The following is a 20,603-nucleotide window of genomic DNA, read 5'->3' as shown; positions in this document are numbered from 1 at the left end:
AGGCATCAGGCCATGACAGTGTATCTGGCAAAGTACTGAAAACCTGTGCCAACCAGCTGGCTAGACTGTTGCAACAACATCCTTGCACTTCAGCATTGGTAAGACCAAAGAATTGCTTGCAGACTTCAGGAGGGGAGGTTGGGAGAACACCGGTCTTCATTGAGGAGTCAGCAGTGACCAGATTCAAGTTGCTGGCTGTCAACATCTCAGAGGATCTATCTAACATATTGATGTAATCATGAAGAAGGCTTGCCAGTGGCAATACTTCATTAGGAGTTTGAGGAGATTCGGTGTTACATCAAAGACTCTTGCAAATTTATACATATGTACAGTGGAGTACAGTCTGACTCATTGTATCACTGTCTGGTGTGGAGGCTCCAAGGCACAGGGTTGAAAGAAGCTGCAGAGAGTGGTAAACTCAGCCTGCTCCATCACAGGCACAATCCTCATCACTATCGAGGACATCTTAAAGAGGCAATGCTTCAAGAAGGCAGCATTCCTCGTTAAGAACCCTCACCACCCAAGACATGCTCTCTTCTTGTTATAACCACCAGGGAAGAGTATACAAGCCAGAAGACCAGCATCCAATTTTTTAAGACTAGCTTCTTCCTTTCTGCAATCTGATTTCTGAATGGTCCATGTACCCATGAACACTACTCAGTACTACTCAGTATCCCTCTTTTGCATTTTTTGTAGCTTATAGTAATGTTTATGTTTTGCACTGCACTGCTGCCACAAAACAACACATCTCATGAAACATGTCAGAGGTAATAAACCTGATTTTGATTCTGATGAAGAGTAATTGACCTGCAACGTTTCTCTTTCCACAGATGCTACCTGTGCTGTGTTTCCATTATTCTCTGTTTTTATTTCATACCTCACACTCCCTATCCTGACCCATCTCCCAAAGTCTGTTCTCTGATCCAACTCACCACCATCCTCACCTTCCAAACTCCAGGGCTCTGATATCTCCACACTACCACTGAATATCCCACTCTGACTGCCACAGCTCTGCCCTTTAGAAAACATTTTCAGCTCACTAAGGCTATTAACAGAGGGACAAAAACAAAAATATTTATTGATGTGCTGCACCTAAAATGGTTCACTCAAATTGGGCACAGGAATGCAACAAGTGCTAAGTCTGCTTCAAGATTTCCTATAATTCCTGTGAAACTGATCTGAGCACAAGTGTGTGTATGCCTAATATAAAAAGGCGGCGGTGAAAAGAGGTGACTAGAAGTGGAAACTGAATCATCTGACTCAAATGATGCTGCATTTGAAATGAAAACCAGAGCTTGTGTTGTATGCCCTATCCAGTGGGATGCATCGTGCTACACATTCAGCATTACTTAGTTTGCACTTACTTCAAATCTTATCACCAGTTCCACCAATGTTTCAGAGAGGGGCTGTACAGCCTCTTAGTGACAGTGTTGACTGTAACTAAAGCAGAGTGCTAAAATATACATATTACCATAAAAGACCTCTTACCAAGAGAGAGATTTCCTGATACAAATTGAACAGCAGAGTCTTATTTTCATTAGCTGCCAGTGCTGAATTAAAGCGACAAGGAACAGTCATCATGCCGTGTGGCTGACATCTTTGTTGCTAAATTATCTTGTTGGTAATGAAGACATCATTCAATTTAAGCAAACAGGTATCTAGTTAAAGTTTAAATTATTGTTGCAGGATAAGGTATTGTAGTTTCTTTTTGAAATATTGTAACTAGCTGATCGTAGGAAAGATACAGCCTTTGAAGCAGTGCAGAGAAACCTGTACAGAAAATATCTTACAAACATTTTTTGTTTCTTATCCAGATTGCTTACACTGAGAATTTCAGAAGTGTTTCAGTTTATTGACAGTTGGGACAGAGGATTGTATAGCTCTTATTACTAAGTATCAAAATAGATGTGTTTTTTATTACATCAGTAAAGGCACATATTTTGCTGATTCAATGATGCTATGTTGGAAATAGTTCCTGGCAGTATTACACTAACAATTTCAAAATTCAAAGTAAATTTATTATTAAAGTACTTATACTGTATGTCATCATATACTACCCAGAGATTCATTTTCTTGCAGGCATTCACAATCATCATCATCATCATTATGTGCTGTGTCATATGCAGTGGGTGATCATGGTCTTTCCATGATTGCTCTTGGCAAATGTTTCTACAGAAGTGGTTTGCCATTGCCTTCTTCTGGGCAGTGTATTTACAGCCATTATCAATACACTTCAGAGATTTTCTGCCTGGCATCAGTGGCTGCATAACCAGGACTTGTGATATGTACCAGCTGTTAATACAACCATCCAACACCTGCTCCCATTGCTTCAGTTGACCTTAAGCAGGGGGCTAAGCAGGTGCTACACCTTGCCCAAGGGTGACCTGCAAGCTAGCGGAGGGGAAGGGTGTTTTACACCTCCTTTGATAGAGATATATCTCCACCCTGCCTCCCATTCACAGAATAAAGAAATGCAATAGAATAAATGAGAAACTACACACAAAGACTGACAGACAGCTGATGTTCAAAAGAAGACCCGTGCAATTACAAGTAAACAAACAAACAAACAAGCAAACAAATAATAGTAGGAACATACTGAAGTGCATGACCATGTACTTTCCAACATTATATTTCATTTGCCACTCTTTGCCCATTCCTAATCTATCTAAGTCCTTGTGCAACCTACCTGTTTCCTCAACACTACCTGTCCCTCCACCAATCTTCGTATCATCTACAAACTTGGCAACAAAGCCATCTATTTCATCATCTAAATCATTTATATGCACCATAAAAAGAAGTGGTCCCAACACCGACCCCCGCAGAACACCACTAGTCACTGGCAGCCAACCAGACAAGGATCCTTTTATTCCCACTTGTTGCCTTCTTCCAATTAGCCAATGCTCTAACCATCTTAATAACTCTCTTGTAATGCCATGGGCTCCTAACTTGGTAACCAGTCTCATGTGTGGCACTTTGTCAAAGGCCTTCTGAAAGTCCAAATATACAACATCAACTACATCCCCTTGATTCATCCTACTTGTAATCTCCTCAACGAATTCCAACAGGTTCATCAGGCAGGATTTCCCCTTAAGGAAACCATGCTGGCTTTATACTTTCTTGTCCTGTGTCACCAAGTACTCCATCACCTTATCCTAAACAATTGACTCTAACATCTTCCCAACCGCAAACTGATCTTCCCATCTTCCCAAACTAGTCTATAATTTCCTTTCTGCTGCCATCCTTCTTTCATAAAGGGTGGAGTGACATTTGCAATCTTCCTGTCCTCTGACACCATCCCAGAATCCAATGATTTTTGAAAGATCATATCTAATGCCACCAGAATCTCTAATGCTACCTCTTTCAGAACCCTAGGGTGCAGTTCGTCTGGTCTGGGTGACTTATGTACTTTTAGGTCTTTCAGCTTTTTGAGCACCTTCTCCCTTGTAATAATAAATGCACCCACTTCTCTTCCTTCACATACTACAACATCTGGCACACTGCTAGTGACATCTACAGTGAAGAGTGATGCAAAATACTCATTTAGTTCATCAGCCATCTCCTTGTCCCTCGTTAGTATTTCTCCTGCCTCATTTTCCAGCGGTCCTATATCCACTCTCATCTCTCTTTTATTTTTACATACTTGAAAAAGCTTTTATTATCCAATTTGATATTATTTGCTAGCTTGCTTTCATATTTCATCTTTTCCCTTCTAATGATTCTTTTAGTTGTTCTCTATAGGTTTTTAAAAACTTCCCAATCCTCTGTCTTTTGACTACTTTTTGCTTTGTTGTATGCCCTTTTATTTTTATATTAGCTTTGACTTCCCTTGTCAGCCATGGTTGTACTATTTTGCCATTTGAGTATTTCTTCACTTTTGGAATACACGTGCCCTGCACCTTCCTCACTTTTCCCAGAAACGCACACCATTGCTGCTCTGCTGATATCCCTGCCAGCAGCTTCTTCCAATTTACTTTGGCCAACTCCTCTCTCATACCACTGTAATTTCCCGTACTCCACTGAAATACTGTTACATCAGACTTTACTTTCTCCCTATCAAATTTCAAGTTGAACTCAATCATATTGTGATCACTGGTTCCTAAGGGTTCTTTTACTTTAAGCTCCCTAATCGCCTCCAGTTCATCCCATAACACCCACTCCAGTATAGCTGATCCCCTAGTAGGCTTAATGATAAACTGCTCTAAAGAAACATTTCTTAGGCATTCAAATTCACTCTCTTGAGATCGCTTACCAACCTGATTTTCCCAATCAACCTGCATGTTAAAATCTCCCATGACTATCATAACATTGCCCTTTTGACACACCTTTTCTATTTCCTTTTGTAGTCTGTGGTCCACCTCCCAGCCACTATTAGGAGGCCTGTATATAACTACCATCAGGGTCCTTTTACCCTTGCAGTTTCTTAACTCAACCTACAAGGATTCAACATCTTCCAATCCTATGTCACATCTTTCTACTGATTTGATGCTATTCTTTACCAGTAGAGCCATGCCTCCCCCTCTGCCTACCTTCCTATCCCCTCAATACAATGTGTAACCTTTGCCTTTCAGCTCCCAACTACAACCATCCTTCAGCCATGATTCAGTGATAGCCACAACATCATACCTGACCATCTATAATAGTACAACAAGATCATCCACCTTATTTCTTGTACTCGGTGCATTGAGGTACAAGACCTTGAGTACTGTATTTGCTACCCTTTTTGACTTTGCATCCCTAGTGTACTGATACTCACCCTGTTGGCTGTGTTCCCATCACTTGCCTGCCCTTCCTGACGGTCTGACTGCGCACTATCTTTACATTTTTGCCATCTGTCCTATCCTGAGTCCCATCACTCCAGTTCCCACCCACCCCCCGCCAAATTAGTTTAAACCCTCCCCAACAGCTCTAACAAACCTGCCTGTGAGAATATTGGTCCCCCTCGGGTTCAGGGGCAATTTGTCACTTCTGAACAGGTCATACCTCCCCCAGAAGAGATTGTAATTATCCAAGAACCTGAAGCCCTGCCCTGCACCAGCTTCTCAGCCATACGTTTATCTGCCAAATCATCCTGTTTCTACCCTCACTGGCGCGAGGCACAGGGAACAATCTAGAAATTACTACCCAGGAGGTCCTGCTTCTCAGATTTCTACATAGCTCCCTAAAATCTCTTTTCAGGATCTCTTTGCTTTTCCTTCCTATGTCATTGGTACCAATATGTACCCAGTCATCTGTCTGCTCTCCCTCCCCCTCCAAAATGCTGTGGATGCGATCTGAGACATCCCTGACCCTGGCACCTGGGAGGCAACATACCATCCGGGTGTCCCATTCGCATCCACAGAATGTCATGTCTGTTCCCCTTACTATTGAGTCCCCTATCACTACCATTCCCTTTTCCTCTCTCTTTCCCCATCATCTCTAATCAATTTTTATCAAAGCATCGTGGAAAGCAATCTATCTGGAGGCATAAAGCTTTGGTACAGCAACTGCTCTGCACCTGACCACAAGAAACGGCAGAGACAGCTCAGCAAATCACAGGAATGAGCCCCCCTTCTATGGATTCTACCTATACCTCTCCACCTCAGTAAAATAGCCACCATCATCAAAGGCCCCACCCACCCTGGATATTCTGTCATTTCCCTTTTCGCAGATACAAAAGCCTGAAAGCACATTACCTTCAGGCTCATGGACCACCTTCTATCCCACCATCATCAGACTCTTGAACTGCCTCACGTTTGATGAGAGAATCAGAGCCGCACATTCTATCTCGATGTGATCTTGCACTTTATCGTTCACCTGCACTGCACTCTTTTGGTACCTTTTACACTTTGTTTTACCGTATTCTACTACTTCTACTTCGACTCAAGCCTAGGGGGCCGGCGTCGGGCACGATGACCGTCTCTGCACTTCTCCCTCATCAGTGTGTTCAGTTCATCTACATTAGCCGCGCCGCTGTCTTCTAGGAGCGTGTTGACCATAGTCTTGGGAGGGCACCCAGGGTTCATCCTCCCGTGCTTGGGCTCCCATATGATGACTAGGCTGGCAGGTAGCTCGGGGTGGCATAGACAGTGCCCCGCTGGTTGCAGTCTTCTCGCCTCAATTTTAGTGGTGAGTATCGGAAGGTCGTCACAGAGCTCGATGTTCGTCATGTGCTGTTCGTCAAGAGCCATCCAGGGCATTCGTGTATAGCAACCATCTAGAGACTTTCGCATAGTCTTGGTGAGTGTCCACGTCTCGCATCCATACGTGAGAATGGACTCTATGACTGCTATGAAAATCCTCTTTTTAAGCCCTCTGGTCAGGTTTGACTTCCAGATTTCCTTCACGTCGTTCATAGCCCTCCACGCCAGCGCCTTCCGGATCTTTATGTCCTTCTCCGAACTCATCATTCTTGACCTGAGGTACTTGTAGTCAAAGACTTTCTTAATGGTATCATTCTCTACGGTCTTGAGAGTACCTTTCTCGCAATTAAACTATATATCGAAAGGTACTGTGTAATGAATTGATCTGTATGCAAGACAAGGTTTTCACTGTATCTTGGTACCTGTAATAATAACAAACCAATTCCAGTTCTACTACCCGTAATTGATTAGTTGTGATGTGCCTTCCATCATCCTGAGTGTGTGAGTGGCTCTATAGCACTCTGTTAGGTTCAGAATAGATGCAATTGCAATGTTCACTCACTAGTAGTTGTAAGCCCTGCTAAACTGCTCCCATGTAAAACAGGGGCTCTTTGCAACTATATTAATTGGCTATTAAGAGAATTTTTTTATCCATATGGAGCTGAGGTTTGACAATCAGTATAAATATGGGTAGTTCCAAGCTTTCAGAATTGCTGTAATCAGATAAATGATAATACCCTACTTAACCATTTGTTTGGTTTCTGCCTGGTATGTAACCAATTTAACTAAGCTGTCAAACATAATTTGAGGAATGGGCAGCAAACCAGTTATCTGGAAGAATCTGCCCCTCCCCCATTGTAATCCCCAGCCAGGAATGTAAGTGTTATAGTGACTTTCTGATCCTTATCCCAGTGCCTGATAAACTTTGTGGGTTTTCTGTAACAAGATATTTGAAAGTTTCCACATTAAAGAATGTGTGCTTGTTTCTATCTGAAGGGATATATTTAAATAAAAAATTTAAATAAATTTTTCTGGAACTATGCATCTCAGTAGTCTGAGTATGTGAGAGAGGATTGGGATATTCTGCAGTTTGTTTCTTCAATTGGTTGTGGCTCAGATGATGGCAAGCTGCTCTCTGATTTAGAAGGTACCAGACTCCAATCTAATCCAGTCTAGTCATGACAGAGTGCTGCAATATCTTTTGATTGAGTTATTATACAAAAGACTCATCTTTTAGATAGATATAAAAATCCCAAGTATTTTAAAGCAGAGCCGGAAAGTTATTCTTGGTGTACTTATTAATACTTTTGAATGGACTATCTGGTCATTATCAGATTGCTTTTTATGGGAACTTATTATGCACAAATTGAGTAGCAGGAGCTTCAAAATGAAAAAGCAAAATATATTAATGGAAGTCCAATCAAAACTAAAACTTTAAGTCTTTCTGGTAGCAAGCTATTATTGGGATTACAAAAGTTTATCTCAGTATCTACTCTAAAATGCCCTTGTGACATGTTTGGCTCTTGTGTTATGAATCTTAGAATTTATACTTTACTTTATACTTTATACTTAGCCAAAGAACTTCCATCCATTGGCGTAGATAGTTTTTGTTAGCATGTAGATATTTTTATCAGAAGTGTGGGAGCCACAACTTACTTAAGGATTGAGAACTAAATGCTGGACTTCTACCTTCTTACACTGTTAGAATTTCAGTGCCTTTGGTGTTTGGAGATCCAGGCCATCACTGGAAATGTGACTGAGGAAGCAGGGAAATTATTTCTGTCTGGTAAACTGTGCCTAAAGATGTGCTAAAAACCACCTAGGTTAAGGTTATGGTTCTCTCACAATAGCAAAGGCTTGTTTCCATACCCTCTATACTTATTTGTTTTTAAAGGGTAGATAGATGGAAGAATCACATCTTACAACTCACAGAAATATCTGGTGTAGTTTTTCTGCTCTTTCACTGAACTTCTTTATTAGAATAGAACTGCAACTTGCTGGTAACATTTCCAGCTTCTTTATTTCTTAGTTTCTGTCAGTGATTTCCATTCTTAATTTGCCAATACCAGGAGGTCCGTTTGTTCAATAAATGTAACTACGATTGCTATCCATCAATCTCCCCTCAGTATTGAGTGGAAGATTTTGTTATGCCTATTCCCAGGGCTTATCAAATCCTGTCACTAGAACCCATGATTTAAATTCATTTGACTGCCTTTAATTTAGCAATGGCTTTCGGAGGCTGTTCGAGGTGCAGAGAGTTATGGAGCAATTAAATGTCATGACATTTTTCTAAACATGAGCTTGGATAAGGCTGCTATGTGTGGAGCTTGCAAACACATTCATGACATACCATACACGCAGCAAAGGAAAGCACAGAAAAGAACAAGAGCACCAGAGACAGGATTCAGTAAATGGCCATGTTCACCGTCAATGTATCTTCATCCATGACAATCCCACGAAATCCAGCAGTGAAGTGGCAAGGATTTCCAAAAGCACAAAGAAACGTTTATCTTAGAAGGTAATGTAGCATTTTTCTCAAGTGACTATATGTTCACTCAAAGAAATGTTTGATTTGATTCACATCAGTTGAACATCAACATACATTTTATTGTATATGCACATCCCTACATGCAGTCTAAGAATTTACAATGTTCAAAGGATATATGCTTGTTCAATAACTTAAAATAATAGCAGGATTAGTGCATGATTTTGCATGCACTTGAAGTACATTGCTTTGTTTAAAAGTTGTATCGAATGTTGACTCTAATTTCTAAGAGGTTTGAACATTGCCATGTTTGCATATTATTTTTTACAAAAAATGAACTCCATGATTGATCTTGTTGCTGTAACATCTAAGTTTGAAAATGTTGTTAAGGACAAAATTATCTTCAAGTGTGCGTCAAAAATGCCTTTACATGCAAATGGTTTTTAAGGGAATTACATTGATCAACCTTTGTAAAAATATTTCATGATGGAGGATCACGTAATGGGAGGAAGTGGGGTGAATGGCGATGGTATAGCTTTTCTGATGACCTGCCAAATTTCAGAAACCTCTGGCACAAGGGATTCAGAATCAAAAGCAAATCTAATACTTGTTTTTATTCATAGAAGTTGTTTTTTATTCTGCAAGGGCACTGGAATAATATGATATTCTCAATGGGTTTCATATTTTGTTCAGAACACAAAACATAACTGCAAATGATTGTATATTCAGATAAGGCACAGTGGGGCATTTTTCTCCATGCTTCACACATTTCAACTCCTGCCTGCTCTTGCTGCAAAAATTGTTCTGATGCTGTGATCAACTGAATACTGCTTTGTGTCTGTTACAGCTACTAAACTGAAGACAATATAATATTTGAATAGAATCAGAAACTGTCTGATACAGACAGAGGAGAGCAAAGGAAGAAAATTCATTTATGCAGAGCTTTTGTGTTTTGAATCAATTAAATGTCCAGTATTCCAAGCTTCCTGAATTTTATTGCGGATGGCATTACTAAAAGATGGAATAATGCTGATGGCAAGCTTTAGTAGTAGACACGTTATCAAATTTTAGTTACTCTGAATATTACTATCTCTGCAAACCTAAATTGAAGACCTAAACCTCTTCTCATTACTGCCATCTGGGAGGCGGTACAGGACACTGAAGATGTACACTCAGTGATTTAGGAACAGCGTCTTCCCCTCTGCCATTAGACTCTTCAATGGTCCATGAACCCATCAACTCTACCTCGTTATTCTTTCTCTTTGCAATTGATAGTCATTTTTATGTTTCTGCACTGTACTGCTGCCACAGAACAATAAATTTCACATCAAGTAAACCTGTGATAATAAATCTGATTCCGATGCTGATTCTGAGAAAAAAAGGTAGTGCTGATTTTTATGAAACAAGGACATGCTATCTTTATGAGGAAGCCATGCGGCCTTTGTCATAACTGAAACACTACCTCACCAACACCACCTCACTATTCCTCATTTTCTTTCTTTCTTTCTTTATTTATTTATTATAACTTATAGTTATGCCTGCACTGCATTGCTGCCATACTACAACAAATTTCATTACTTATGTATGTGACCATAAACCTGATTCTAATTCTGATCCTATTTCTGAAAAAGTTTGTAAAGCTACAGGGAGATTGGGAGTGGGGATTTTTCTGAGAGGGTAAAACCAGTGTGACCATGGCTAGTCCTCCTACTCTACATTTCACGTCACCCACATCCTTTGCTCCAGGTCTTTTGGCCATTTTCAAACACCTCTCATTGCTTCCATTCACTCATTGATGAGGTAACCTTGTTTACAGGTTAGCTCCACGTTAATACTGTGTTACCCCCCCCATCAGAAACATCTGTCTCCCCCCCCCCACCCCAGTAGACTTAATTTATCAAACTTGTTTGTTGTCAAGCTAAGCAGTGCAAGGTCCATTCCCACTTTCTAAATCTGAGGGACAGAAACTAATTCAAAACCAGTCATTGATCATCTATCCACACTTCTGCTTGGATAAAGTCAATATCAGTGACTGACCCCCCCCCCCCTTTTAGACCAAGAATTTAAAACATTTACCTGAAACTTATAATTTGAGACTGTGACCACTGGTTTTAGATAAAGCCAGCCAAGAGGAACATCAACTCTATATCCATTGTCTGGAGCCCCACAAGTATTTCAAACTTTTCAATAAGATCACTTTAGCAACAGAGAGAGGGGATAACTGTGGGTTCCATTACTTCATCACCAACAACAGCCTAAAATTTCTGTTTCTCGTACCACAACATAAGGGGTTCATTATTTTCAGTTGCCTGGCATCTCCTGAGATCCAGGGACATAGATTGACTAGCATTTCCTTAGAACAAGGGGTTTAGATGGGGTGGAGCTTGTTAGATGTGTTCAGGAAGGTTTCCAAATGCAATAAGCCAACTAGAGGAGAGGCTGTACTTCATCTGGTATTGGGAAATGAACCTGGTCAGGTGTCAGATCTCTCGGTGGGAGAGCATTTTGGAATTAGTGATCACAATGCTATCTCCTTTACCATAGTGCTGGAGAGGGATAAGAGCTCACAATTTGGGAAAATATTTGATTGGGGTAGGGGGAAAATATGATTCTATTAGGCAGGAACTTGGACCATAAATTGGGAGCAGATGTTTTCAGGGATATGCATGACAGAAATGTGGTTGCATGGTGTTCTGCATAGGTACGTTCCATTGAGGCACGGAAAGGATGGTAAGGTAGAAGAACCATGATGTACAAAGGATGTGGAAAATCTAGTTAAGAAGAAAAGAAAGGCTTATGAAAGGTTGGAAAAACTAGGTACTATTAAAGACCTAGAAAATTACAAGGGTGCCAGGAAGGAGCTTAAGAATGAAATTAGGAGAGCTAGAAGGGGCCATGAGAAGGCCTTGGCGAGCAAGATTAAGGAAAACCCCAAGGTATTCGACAAGTATGTGAAGAGCAAGAGGATGAGTTTTGTGAGAACAGGACCAATCAGGTCCGATAGTGGAAATGTGTGCATAGAGTTGAGGAGGTAGCGGGGGTACTTAATGAATACTTTGCTTCAGTATTCACCAGGGAAAGGGACCTTGGCAATTGTGGAGATGACTTACAACGGACTGAAATGCTTGAGTGTATAGACGCTAAGAAAGAGGATGTGCTGGAGCTTATGAAAAGCATTAAGTTAGATAAGTCCCCGGCACTGGATGAGATGTACCCCAGACTACTCTGGGAAGCGAGAGAGGAAATTGCTGAGCCTCTTGTGATGATCTTTGTGTCATCAGCCGGGACGGGAGAAGTACCAGAGGATTGGAAGGTTGCAAATGCTGTTCCTTTGTTCAAGAAAGGGAGTAGAGATAACCCAGGAAATTATAGACCAGTGAGTCTTATTTCAGTGGTGGGCAAGTTGTTGGAAAAGATCCTGAGAGGCAGGATTTATGAGCATGTGGAGGGACATAATCTGACTAGGTACAGTCAGCATGGCTTTGTTATGCAGGTCATGCCTTACGAGCCTGATTGAATTCTTTGAGGATGTAACAAAACACATTGTTGAAGGTAGAACAGTGGATGTAGGGCATATGAATTTCAGTAAGGTACTTAATAAGGTTTCCCATGCAGAGTTCATTCAGAAAGTAATGAGGCATGTGATCCAAGGAGACGTTACATTGTGAATCCAGAATTGACAAAAGGTGGCTGTCGATGTTTCGTATTCTGCATGGAGGTCGGTGACCAGTGGTGTTTGCAGGGATCTGTTCTGGGACCCTCCTCTTTGAGATTTTTATAAATGACCTGAATAAAGAAGTAGAAGGGTGGGCTAGTAAGTTTGCTGATGACACAAAGGTTGGGGGTGTTGTGGATAGTCTGTGGGTAGTCTTGGCAGTGTGGAGGATCAGAGAGATCTTAGGGCCCGTGTCCATAGGACACTCAAAGCTGCTGCGCTGGTTGACAGTGTTGTTAAGAAGGCGTATGGTGTGTTGGCATTCATCAACCATAGGATTGAGTTCCAAGAACCATGAGGTAATATCACGACTATGTAAGACCTTGATCAGACCCCACTTGGAGTACTGTGTTCAGTTCTGGTCACCTCACTACAGGAAGAATGTGGATGCTATAGGGAGAGTGCAGAGGAGATTTACAAGGATGTTGCCTGGATTGGAGGGCGTACCTTATGAGAATAGGTTGAGTGTACTTGACCTTTTCTCCTTGGAGTGATGGAGGATGTGAGGTGACCTGAGAGAGGTGTTTAAGATGATGAAAGGCATTGATCATGATGAAAGGCATTGATCATGTCGATAGCCAGAGGCTTTTTCCCAGGGGGCATAGTTTTAAGGTGCTTGGAAGAAGGTACAGACGTGATGTCAGGGGTAATTTTTTCACACAGAGTGATGGGTGCGTGGAATGCACTGCCGGCAACGGTGGTGGAGGCAGATACGATAGGGTCTTTTAAGATAGGTACATAGAGCTGAGAAAAATAGAGGGCTATGCAGAAGGGTAATGGTTACATGGTCAGCACAACATTGTGGGTCGGAGGGCCTGCAATGTACTGTAGATTTCTATGTTCTATGCCTCTCCCATTTCACATTGGAAAATAAAATACTGAACACTACAGCACAGGAACAGGCCCTGACGTCTACACCGAACATCTTGCCAAATTAAATTAAACATCTTCTGGCTGTACAAAATCCAATCCCTCCATTCTCTGCATATTTATGTTTCTATCTAACAACCACTTAGAAGTTACTAATATCTTACTTGCTTCCACCATGGCACCCGGCAGCCTATTCCAGGTAGCTATCAACTCTGTAAAAAAAAACCTTGCTCTTAAAAGTGTCACACACAAAACACTGGGGGATGTTCTCAAACGCATCTCTCCTATTTCACGCACATCTGCTCTCACCCCATCCTCCCGCTACCCCACTAGGAATAGGATTCCCCTTGTCCTCACCTACCACCCCACCAGCCTCTGGGTCCAACATATAATTCTCCGTAACTTCTGCCACGTCCAACGGGATCCCATCACTAAGCACATCTTTCCCTCCCCCCCCCTTTCTGCTTTCAACAGGGATCGCTCCCTACATGACTCCCTTGTCTATTCGTCCCCCCATCCCTTCCCACCGATCTCCCTCCTGGCACTTATCCTTGTAAGCCGAACAAGTGCGACACATGTCCTTACACTCCCTCCCTCGCTATGATTCAGGGCCCCAGACAGTCCTTCCAGGTGAGGCGACACTTCACCTGTGAGTCAGCTGGGGTGATATACTGCATTCAGTGCTCCCGATGCGGCCTTCTATATATTGGTGAGACCTGATGCAGACTGGGAGACCATTTCGCTGAACACCTACACTCTGTCCGCCAGAGAAAGCAAGATCTCCCAGTGGACACACATTTTAATTCCACGTCCCATTCCCATTCTGATATGTCTATCCACGGCCTCCCCTACTGTCAAGATGAAGCCACACTCAGGTTGGAGGAACAACACCTTATATTCCGTCTGGGTAGCCTCCAACCTGATGGCATGAACAATGACTTCTCTAACTTCCGTTAATCCCCCACCTCCCCTTCGTACCCCATCCTTTATTTATTTATTATTATTATTATAAATTTTCTCTCTCTCTCTCTCTCTCTCTCTCTCCTTTTTCTCCCTCTGTCCCTCTCACTATACCCCTTGTCCATTCTCTGGGCTTCCCCCCTCCCCCTTTTCTTTCTCCCTAGGCCTCCTGTCCCATGATCCTCTCATATCCCTTTTGCCAATCAACTGTCCAGCTCTTAGCTCCATCCCTCCCTCTCCTGTCTTCTCCTATCATTTTGGATCTCCCCCTCTCCCTCCCACTTTCAAATCTCTTACTATCTCCTCTTTCAGTTAGTCCTGATGAAGGGTCTTGGCCCGAAACGTCGACTGTACCCCTCCCTATAGATGCTGCCTAGCCTGCTGCATTCACCAGCAGTTTTTATGTGTGTTGCTTGAAATTCCAGCATCTGCAGATTTCCTCGTGTTTGAGGAAGAAATACAATGTAGTAGATGATAGGTGAAACCAGGAAGTGGGGGGTGGGGTGAAGTAAAGAGCTGGGAAATCGATTGGTGAAAGAATTAAAGGTCTGGAGAAGGAGGAATCTAATAGGAAAAGACAGAAGGACATGGAAGAAAGAGAAGGGGGAGGAACACCAGAGGAAGGTGATGGGCAGGTAAGGAGATAGTGATAGAGGGAACAGGAATGGGGAATGGTGAAAGAGGGTGGGGGCATTACCAGAATTTTGAGAAATTAATGTTCATGCCATCAGGTTGGAGGCTATCCAGACAGAATACAAGGCGTTGCTACTCCAACTTGAGTGTGGCATCATCGCACCAGTAGAGGAGGCTATGGACTGACCCGTCGGGCTAGGAATGGGAAGTAGAATTAAAATGGGTGGCCGCTGGGAGATGCTGCTTTTTCTGTCAGATGGAGCATAGGGGATCGGCGAAGCGGTCTCCCAATCTACGTCAGTCTCACCAATGTACAGGAGGCCACACCAGGAGCACCGGATACACTAGAGACCCCAACAGACTCAAAAGCGAAGTGTCACCTTCACCTGGAAGGACTGTTTGTGGCCCTGAATGAGACCTATCCATAGCTCAATGAAACCATTTCCCACTAGTCCATGAACACCCAACTCCCCATGCAAGCTGATATCGTCCCTTCGGGAATTGTTCCTTCTCATTTTCAAAACTACCAACAGCATCTATGACCTCTGTCAATAAAAAATATCAGTCTTTCTCCAATATCCCTTCACAGTTGTTTTCTCATACAAGTTGTTGCTTCATATTCCCATGCCTATCTGCCTTGTAACTCATTGTTTTGGTCCTTACATGGCCCCAAAATCACACCGATCAAATTATTTTGTGTTTGTGCATTATCAGCTTTATTTTTCCATTATTAAACACCTAGATTCTTGCATATTTCAGTTAACTATCCTTGGCTGTTTGTACTGTATTATTCTTATGCTGTTGCTTGGTCCACTCGTTCACAGACAAATTTTGTTTTCACTGAAGCCTTCTAATTCATTTTGACTATTTGCAGTCTTTATAAATCTATTACTAATAATTGTCTCTATAAGCTATTATTTCCTTCAAGTTTTATTAGTGGGATGTTCTTCATTTTGAGTTCTTTTTAAATGATATACAGATCTTAATGGATTGGGTTTTTGAGAGTATACCCACTTCCCGGTTTCAAAGTATACCTGCCCTATCTTTGCTCTCTGTTCTGTTCACATGAATTTAAGTTTTGTCTCCTTCTGTTGCAACTGACAAAAATTCGACTTCCTTTGTTTAGTGGTTGTAAAATGTTGTTTAGTACCATTGTAACTGTAGTCATGAGTGTGTGAATGAGAACAGATCGTGGAGTGATTATTGAGTTTGTTTTAGCTATGTGTCACTGTCTGGTGCTGCAGAGAAGGATATATACAGAAGCATACATGCACAAAATAGTGTGCAGCGTTCACTAGAGAATCAAGTGCTACCTTCCTGCTGTGTGTGTCAGGGTTTCTTCTATCCCAGAATGCAGTTTAGTTGCGCAGCAAACCTGACAAAAATAGAATACTGGAGCCACACTGCACTGATTTCAGAGGCGCCGATAAAGCCAACCAGGGTTTCAATAGTACAATCCGAAGGATTGCTCATTGAAAGGAACATGAATAGTTTTGATGAGAGTAAATTGTCAGATATGGTTTGTAGGATTTTAACAATTTTTTATTGGTTTCTCAAATGACGAACTGATCAGGAAAATAAAAGCCCATGGATCCATATGAAAGTGACAAGATAGATCTCATGCTGATACAGGAAGGAATAGTCAACAGGAAATTGCTTTTGTAATTGTAAAGCAGTTTGCATTGTGGTTCTGCAAATGTTTTCTCCTGTTCAAAGTTCAAGCTAAATTTATTATCATTGTACATATATGTCACCATATACAACCTTGAGATCCATTTTCTTGCAGGCATACTCAGTAAATCTATAGAATAATAACCATAACAGAATCAATGAAAGAGCACACCGACCAGGGTGTTCAACCAATGTGCAAAAGACAACAAACTGTGCAAATACATAAAGAAAGAAATAATAATAACAAATAAATAAGCAATAAATATCCAGAACATGAGATGAAGAGTCCTTGAAAGTGAGTCCATTGTTTGTGAGAACATTTCAATGATGGGACAAGTGATGTTGAGTGAAGTTATCCCCTTTGGTTTGAGACCCTGATGGGTGAGGGGTAATAACTGTTCCTGAACCTGGTGGTGTGGGTCCTGAGACTCCTGTATATTCTTCCTGATGGCAGCAGCGAGAAGAGATCTTGGACTGGGTGGTGGAGTGCTGCTTTCCTACAGCATTGAGATGTGCTCAAAGGAGGGAAGGGCGTTACCCATGACAGAGTGGGCTGTAAAACAAATTTTTGTAGGATTTGTTTGTTCAAGGGCATTGCTGTTTCCATACCAGGCTATGTTGCAGCCAGTCAGTATATTCTCCACTATACATCTATTGAAGCTAGTCAAGGTTTTAAATGTCCTGCTGAATCTCTGCAAACTCCTAAGGAATAGATGTGCTGCTGTGCTTTCTTTGTAATTACACTTACCTGCTGGGCCCAGGACAGGTCCACCGAAATAACACCTGGAAATTTAAAGTTGCTTACCCTCTCCACTTTTGATCCTTCAATGAGGACTCGCTCATGGGCCTCTGGTTTCCTTCTCCTGAAGTCAATAGTTAGCTTCTTGATCTTGTTGACACTTATTTACTTATTTATTAACTAACAGCACAGAGTAGGCCTTCTGGCCCTACAAGCCGCATTGCCCAGCAATCCCCCAATTTAATCCTAGACTAATCACGGGACAATTTACAATGACCAATTAACCTTCCAAGCGGTACGTCTTTGGACGATAGGAGGAAACCAGAGCACCCGGAGGAAACCCAAGCGGTCATGGGGAGAACATACAAAACTCCTTACAGGCAGTGGTGGGAAATGAACCCGGGTCGCTGGTACTGTGAAGCGTTGTGCTAACCACTACACTATCGTAACATGTTGTTGTTGTAGCACCACTCAGCCAGATTTTCAGTCTCCCTCCTGTATGCTGATTCATCATCACCTTTGATTCAGCACCTTTAATGTTTACAATATTCAAACTTTTAGATGGTGAAACAGTGGTGGTCTGTTTGATGGTGAGGCAGAAAGCTTATTGATGAAGAAAAGGAAGGCAGAGAAGTGACTGACCGAGTTCAAATGTAAGTTAATGTATTTCAGGAGAACAAATTAGAAGATAGAAAAGATGACACTGAAAGATGCAGAACAACAAAGAAATCAGTGTTGAAGTTGGGAGGGAAAATGACATATATTCCTTTCCTAGTTATTCAAAAGTATAAATCTCCAGTTAAGTCATACTAGAGTGCTAATCACTCCACCACATTACAAAAATGAAGTGATAAAAATAAGATTTATTAGGATGTTGACCGAAGAATCATTAACAGTGAAGAGAGACGGGCTAGGGTGAAGCTTTTTTTTGACCATACCTCTCATATTCCTAACTGCCCAATTTTAATTTGCATCATACCACTTACTTCTGTTCATATTTGGACATAAGAGAAAATGAGTAGGTGTTCTAATAGAATTTGACACCATGTTATTTCACAGCTTCTGGAGAGGGAACAGAATGAAGCTTTATCTTGTCATCTATGTTCTATGTTACCTCTTACAGGCTTTATCTTTATCCTTGTAGAGAGAAGCAGAAGTAAATCCTCTGATTTAATTCTACAGCTTCTGAAAAGCCATGTTAATTTGGCAGAGAACAGCAGACCCACAAGCATTTTGCTTTGTTAACCCTCTCTTGCAAACATTTACAGTTCGCGACTGTGTGCTGTATTTTTGGATTTACACACGTCATGTGCTCATGTCCTGCCGAAGGGTTTGGCCCGAAATGTCGACTGCTCTTTTCCTAGACGCTGCCTGGCCTGCTGAGTTCCTTCAGCATTTTGTGTGTGTTGCTCATGGTCTTTCCTTCACTCAAAAGAAAAGTTGTAGCTGAGTTGAAAGAGTTCTGGATGAGAGAAAGTTATGGTGGAGCGAGATCCAAAAAGCTAGGTGTCTGTGGAACCTCAAGAATCAGTCTGGATCATTGGGAGAAGTGGCATTGGCTGCTGATAAGGGGTGAAGAGCAGGCTAGTGATTGGGGAATGAGGGAGGGCAGAAGTGATGTAGTCAGATAATAATTAGCAGAGGAACTAAAGGCACAAGAGATGCAGATACTGTAATCTAGAGCAAAACACAAACTGCTGGAGGAACTCAATGGGCCAGCAGCATCTATGGAGGCAAAGGGATAATTACTGTTTTGTGTCGTGACCCTGCATTAGGACGGTGTAGAGAAGGGCAAGGTTCCTGATTTTGAGTATATAGTGTGGTATGTGAGGGTTAAGATTTGAGTTGAAGCGTAGATTGGGGATAGTTTGAGGAATAGCTGTCACGGATGGTAACTATTCGTTTCCACTTGGGGTGCGCTCCTAATCCCACAGCCTGGGACCTAATCAGGTACTATAGGTATATTTTAACTAACAAAGAAGCAGGTGTGTTTCTTCATGAGTAACTCCTGCCTTGTCCAACCTTGAACACATTAAACTTACAGAAGTAGCATCAGAGCACAGTTTAGGTGTTGTTGTTCATTCAGTGCGCATCTGGGCAGCTCTATGTTCCATATCCTCACACAATATAGGAACTGGATAGGATATTATAGACAAAGTGGACTTCACAGGAAATCCAAGGTTTTCTTTGCCATATTTTCCCTATTAAAACTGTACTGTGTTGCCACAGTCCTACCACAGAACAATTTCTCGACCAAAATAACTTCCAGCTACGAAAGAGTGGCTTGACTTACAAGGCAGTTAGATGCTACATGAACCATTAACTGACATAATAATGCTCAGTGGAATGTTCCTTGTCTAACAATTATGCATTTGTGGCACCTGTGTACCAACACTTTGCAGAAACATTGTATGTGGAGAGACTGCTGTACAACTCCCAGTCAACATCTTTATGTTTGTCACTGTGTTTGAAATTAAACTAATGTTGCTATAAGCTGGATAATTATTAAGGGTAAATTTATCATTGCCTTCTCGTATTCTCATCACCATCTGAAGTTCTGCCAACAATAGTTGTGTCTAGCTGATATATCTATAGTAATGTCTGGGAGTGACATGATTGACCTCTAATAACTACAACTATCTTCACTGTGTGAGGTACAACTCTGATTGCACAACTGTTTTCGACTTAATGTCCATTGACTTCAGTTTTACTAGGACTCCAGTCAAATGCTACCTTAGTGTCAAGAGCAATCACTCCTACCTTATATCTGGAATTAAGATCCATGTTTGGGCCAATACTTCGACAAATTTTGGAGCCAAGTAGCCATAGAAATTTCAAATTGGCATTGTTTACTTGTTGTTTGTTGAGTTGTTTGTTTGTTTAGGAGTCAGGTCAGGGCCTTGCCTTGCTACTGGTACCACGTAGCCCAGTACTACCTGTCTCGGGTTGGGTTGTCAGCAACTCAACCGGCACACCTCCTGGTGCACTTCGGTTAACCGGGAAGGAAGGTGTGCAGGCACCCAGCAGGACTAAAAACAAAACCTGTCAAAGGGCGGATGAACTCTTTGTGAGTCAACGGCCACCTACTGTCTGTGTGAGGAATGGCGCGCCACACAGTCTTTTGTTTCACGCCTTGTAAGGCACTATGATGACAGACAACCCAACAAACCCTATACTTCCAGAGCCAGGAGTGCTCAGGAACTCTGCGGAACGCCCAGACCCTGGCCGAGACAGGCAGTATGAAGATGCAACCTCAAACCCCACGGGGAGGGTTGAGTCCGACAAGGGGGCCGAGCAAACTGCGCCTCTTTTGCGTTGTAAGGTAAAAACGATCATCTCAACCTTCAACGCAGACACCATCCGCCTCTTGCCACGATGCACAGAGTTTGCATCACAGGCAAGCAGCTACGA

General features: G+C 42.0%; 1 protein-coding gene across 5 annotated transcripts in view; it reads left to right on the top strand.

Annotated features, from left to right (window-relative positions):
- The window catches only part of dlg3 (discs, large homolog 3 (Drosophila)), a 404,637-nt gene that overhangs the window by 244,671 nt on the left and 139,363 nt on the right, over nucleotides 1-20,603 (top strand). The window contains exon 1 of one of the 5 annotated variants that reach the window (XM_063060833.1): nucleotides 8,501-8,637. The exons of the other annotated variants lie outside the window; for them this stretch is intronic. Within the exon in view, the coding sequence (XP_062916903.1) occupies nucleotides 8,531-8,637 (107 nt within the window). The 5' untranslated portion in view covers nucleotides 8,501-8,530. Of the gene's footprint in view, nucleotides 1-8,500; nucleotides 8,638-20,603 lie in introns of those variants that run through there. 5 annotated transcript variants of the gene reach the window in all.

This window comes from Mobula hypostoma, chromosome 10, assembly GCF_963921235.1.
Source record: "Mobula hypostoma chromosome 10, sMobHyp1.1, whole genome shotgun sequence".
In the NCBI taxonomy this organism is placed as follows: domain Eukaryota; kingdom Metazoa; phylum Chordata; class Chondrichthyes; order Myliobatiformes; family Myliobatidae; genus Mobula; species Mobula hypostoma.
The sequence above is the reverse complement of the archived record's forward strand: the minus strand, read 5'-3'. Positions and strand labels throughout refer to the sequence as shown.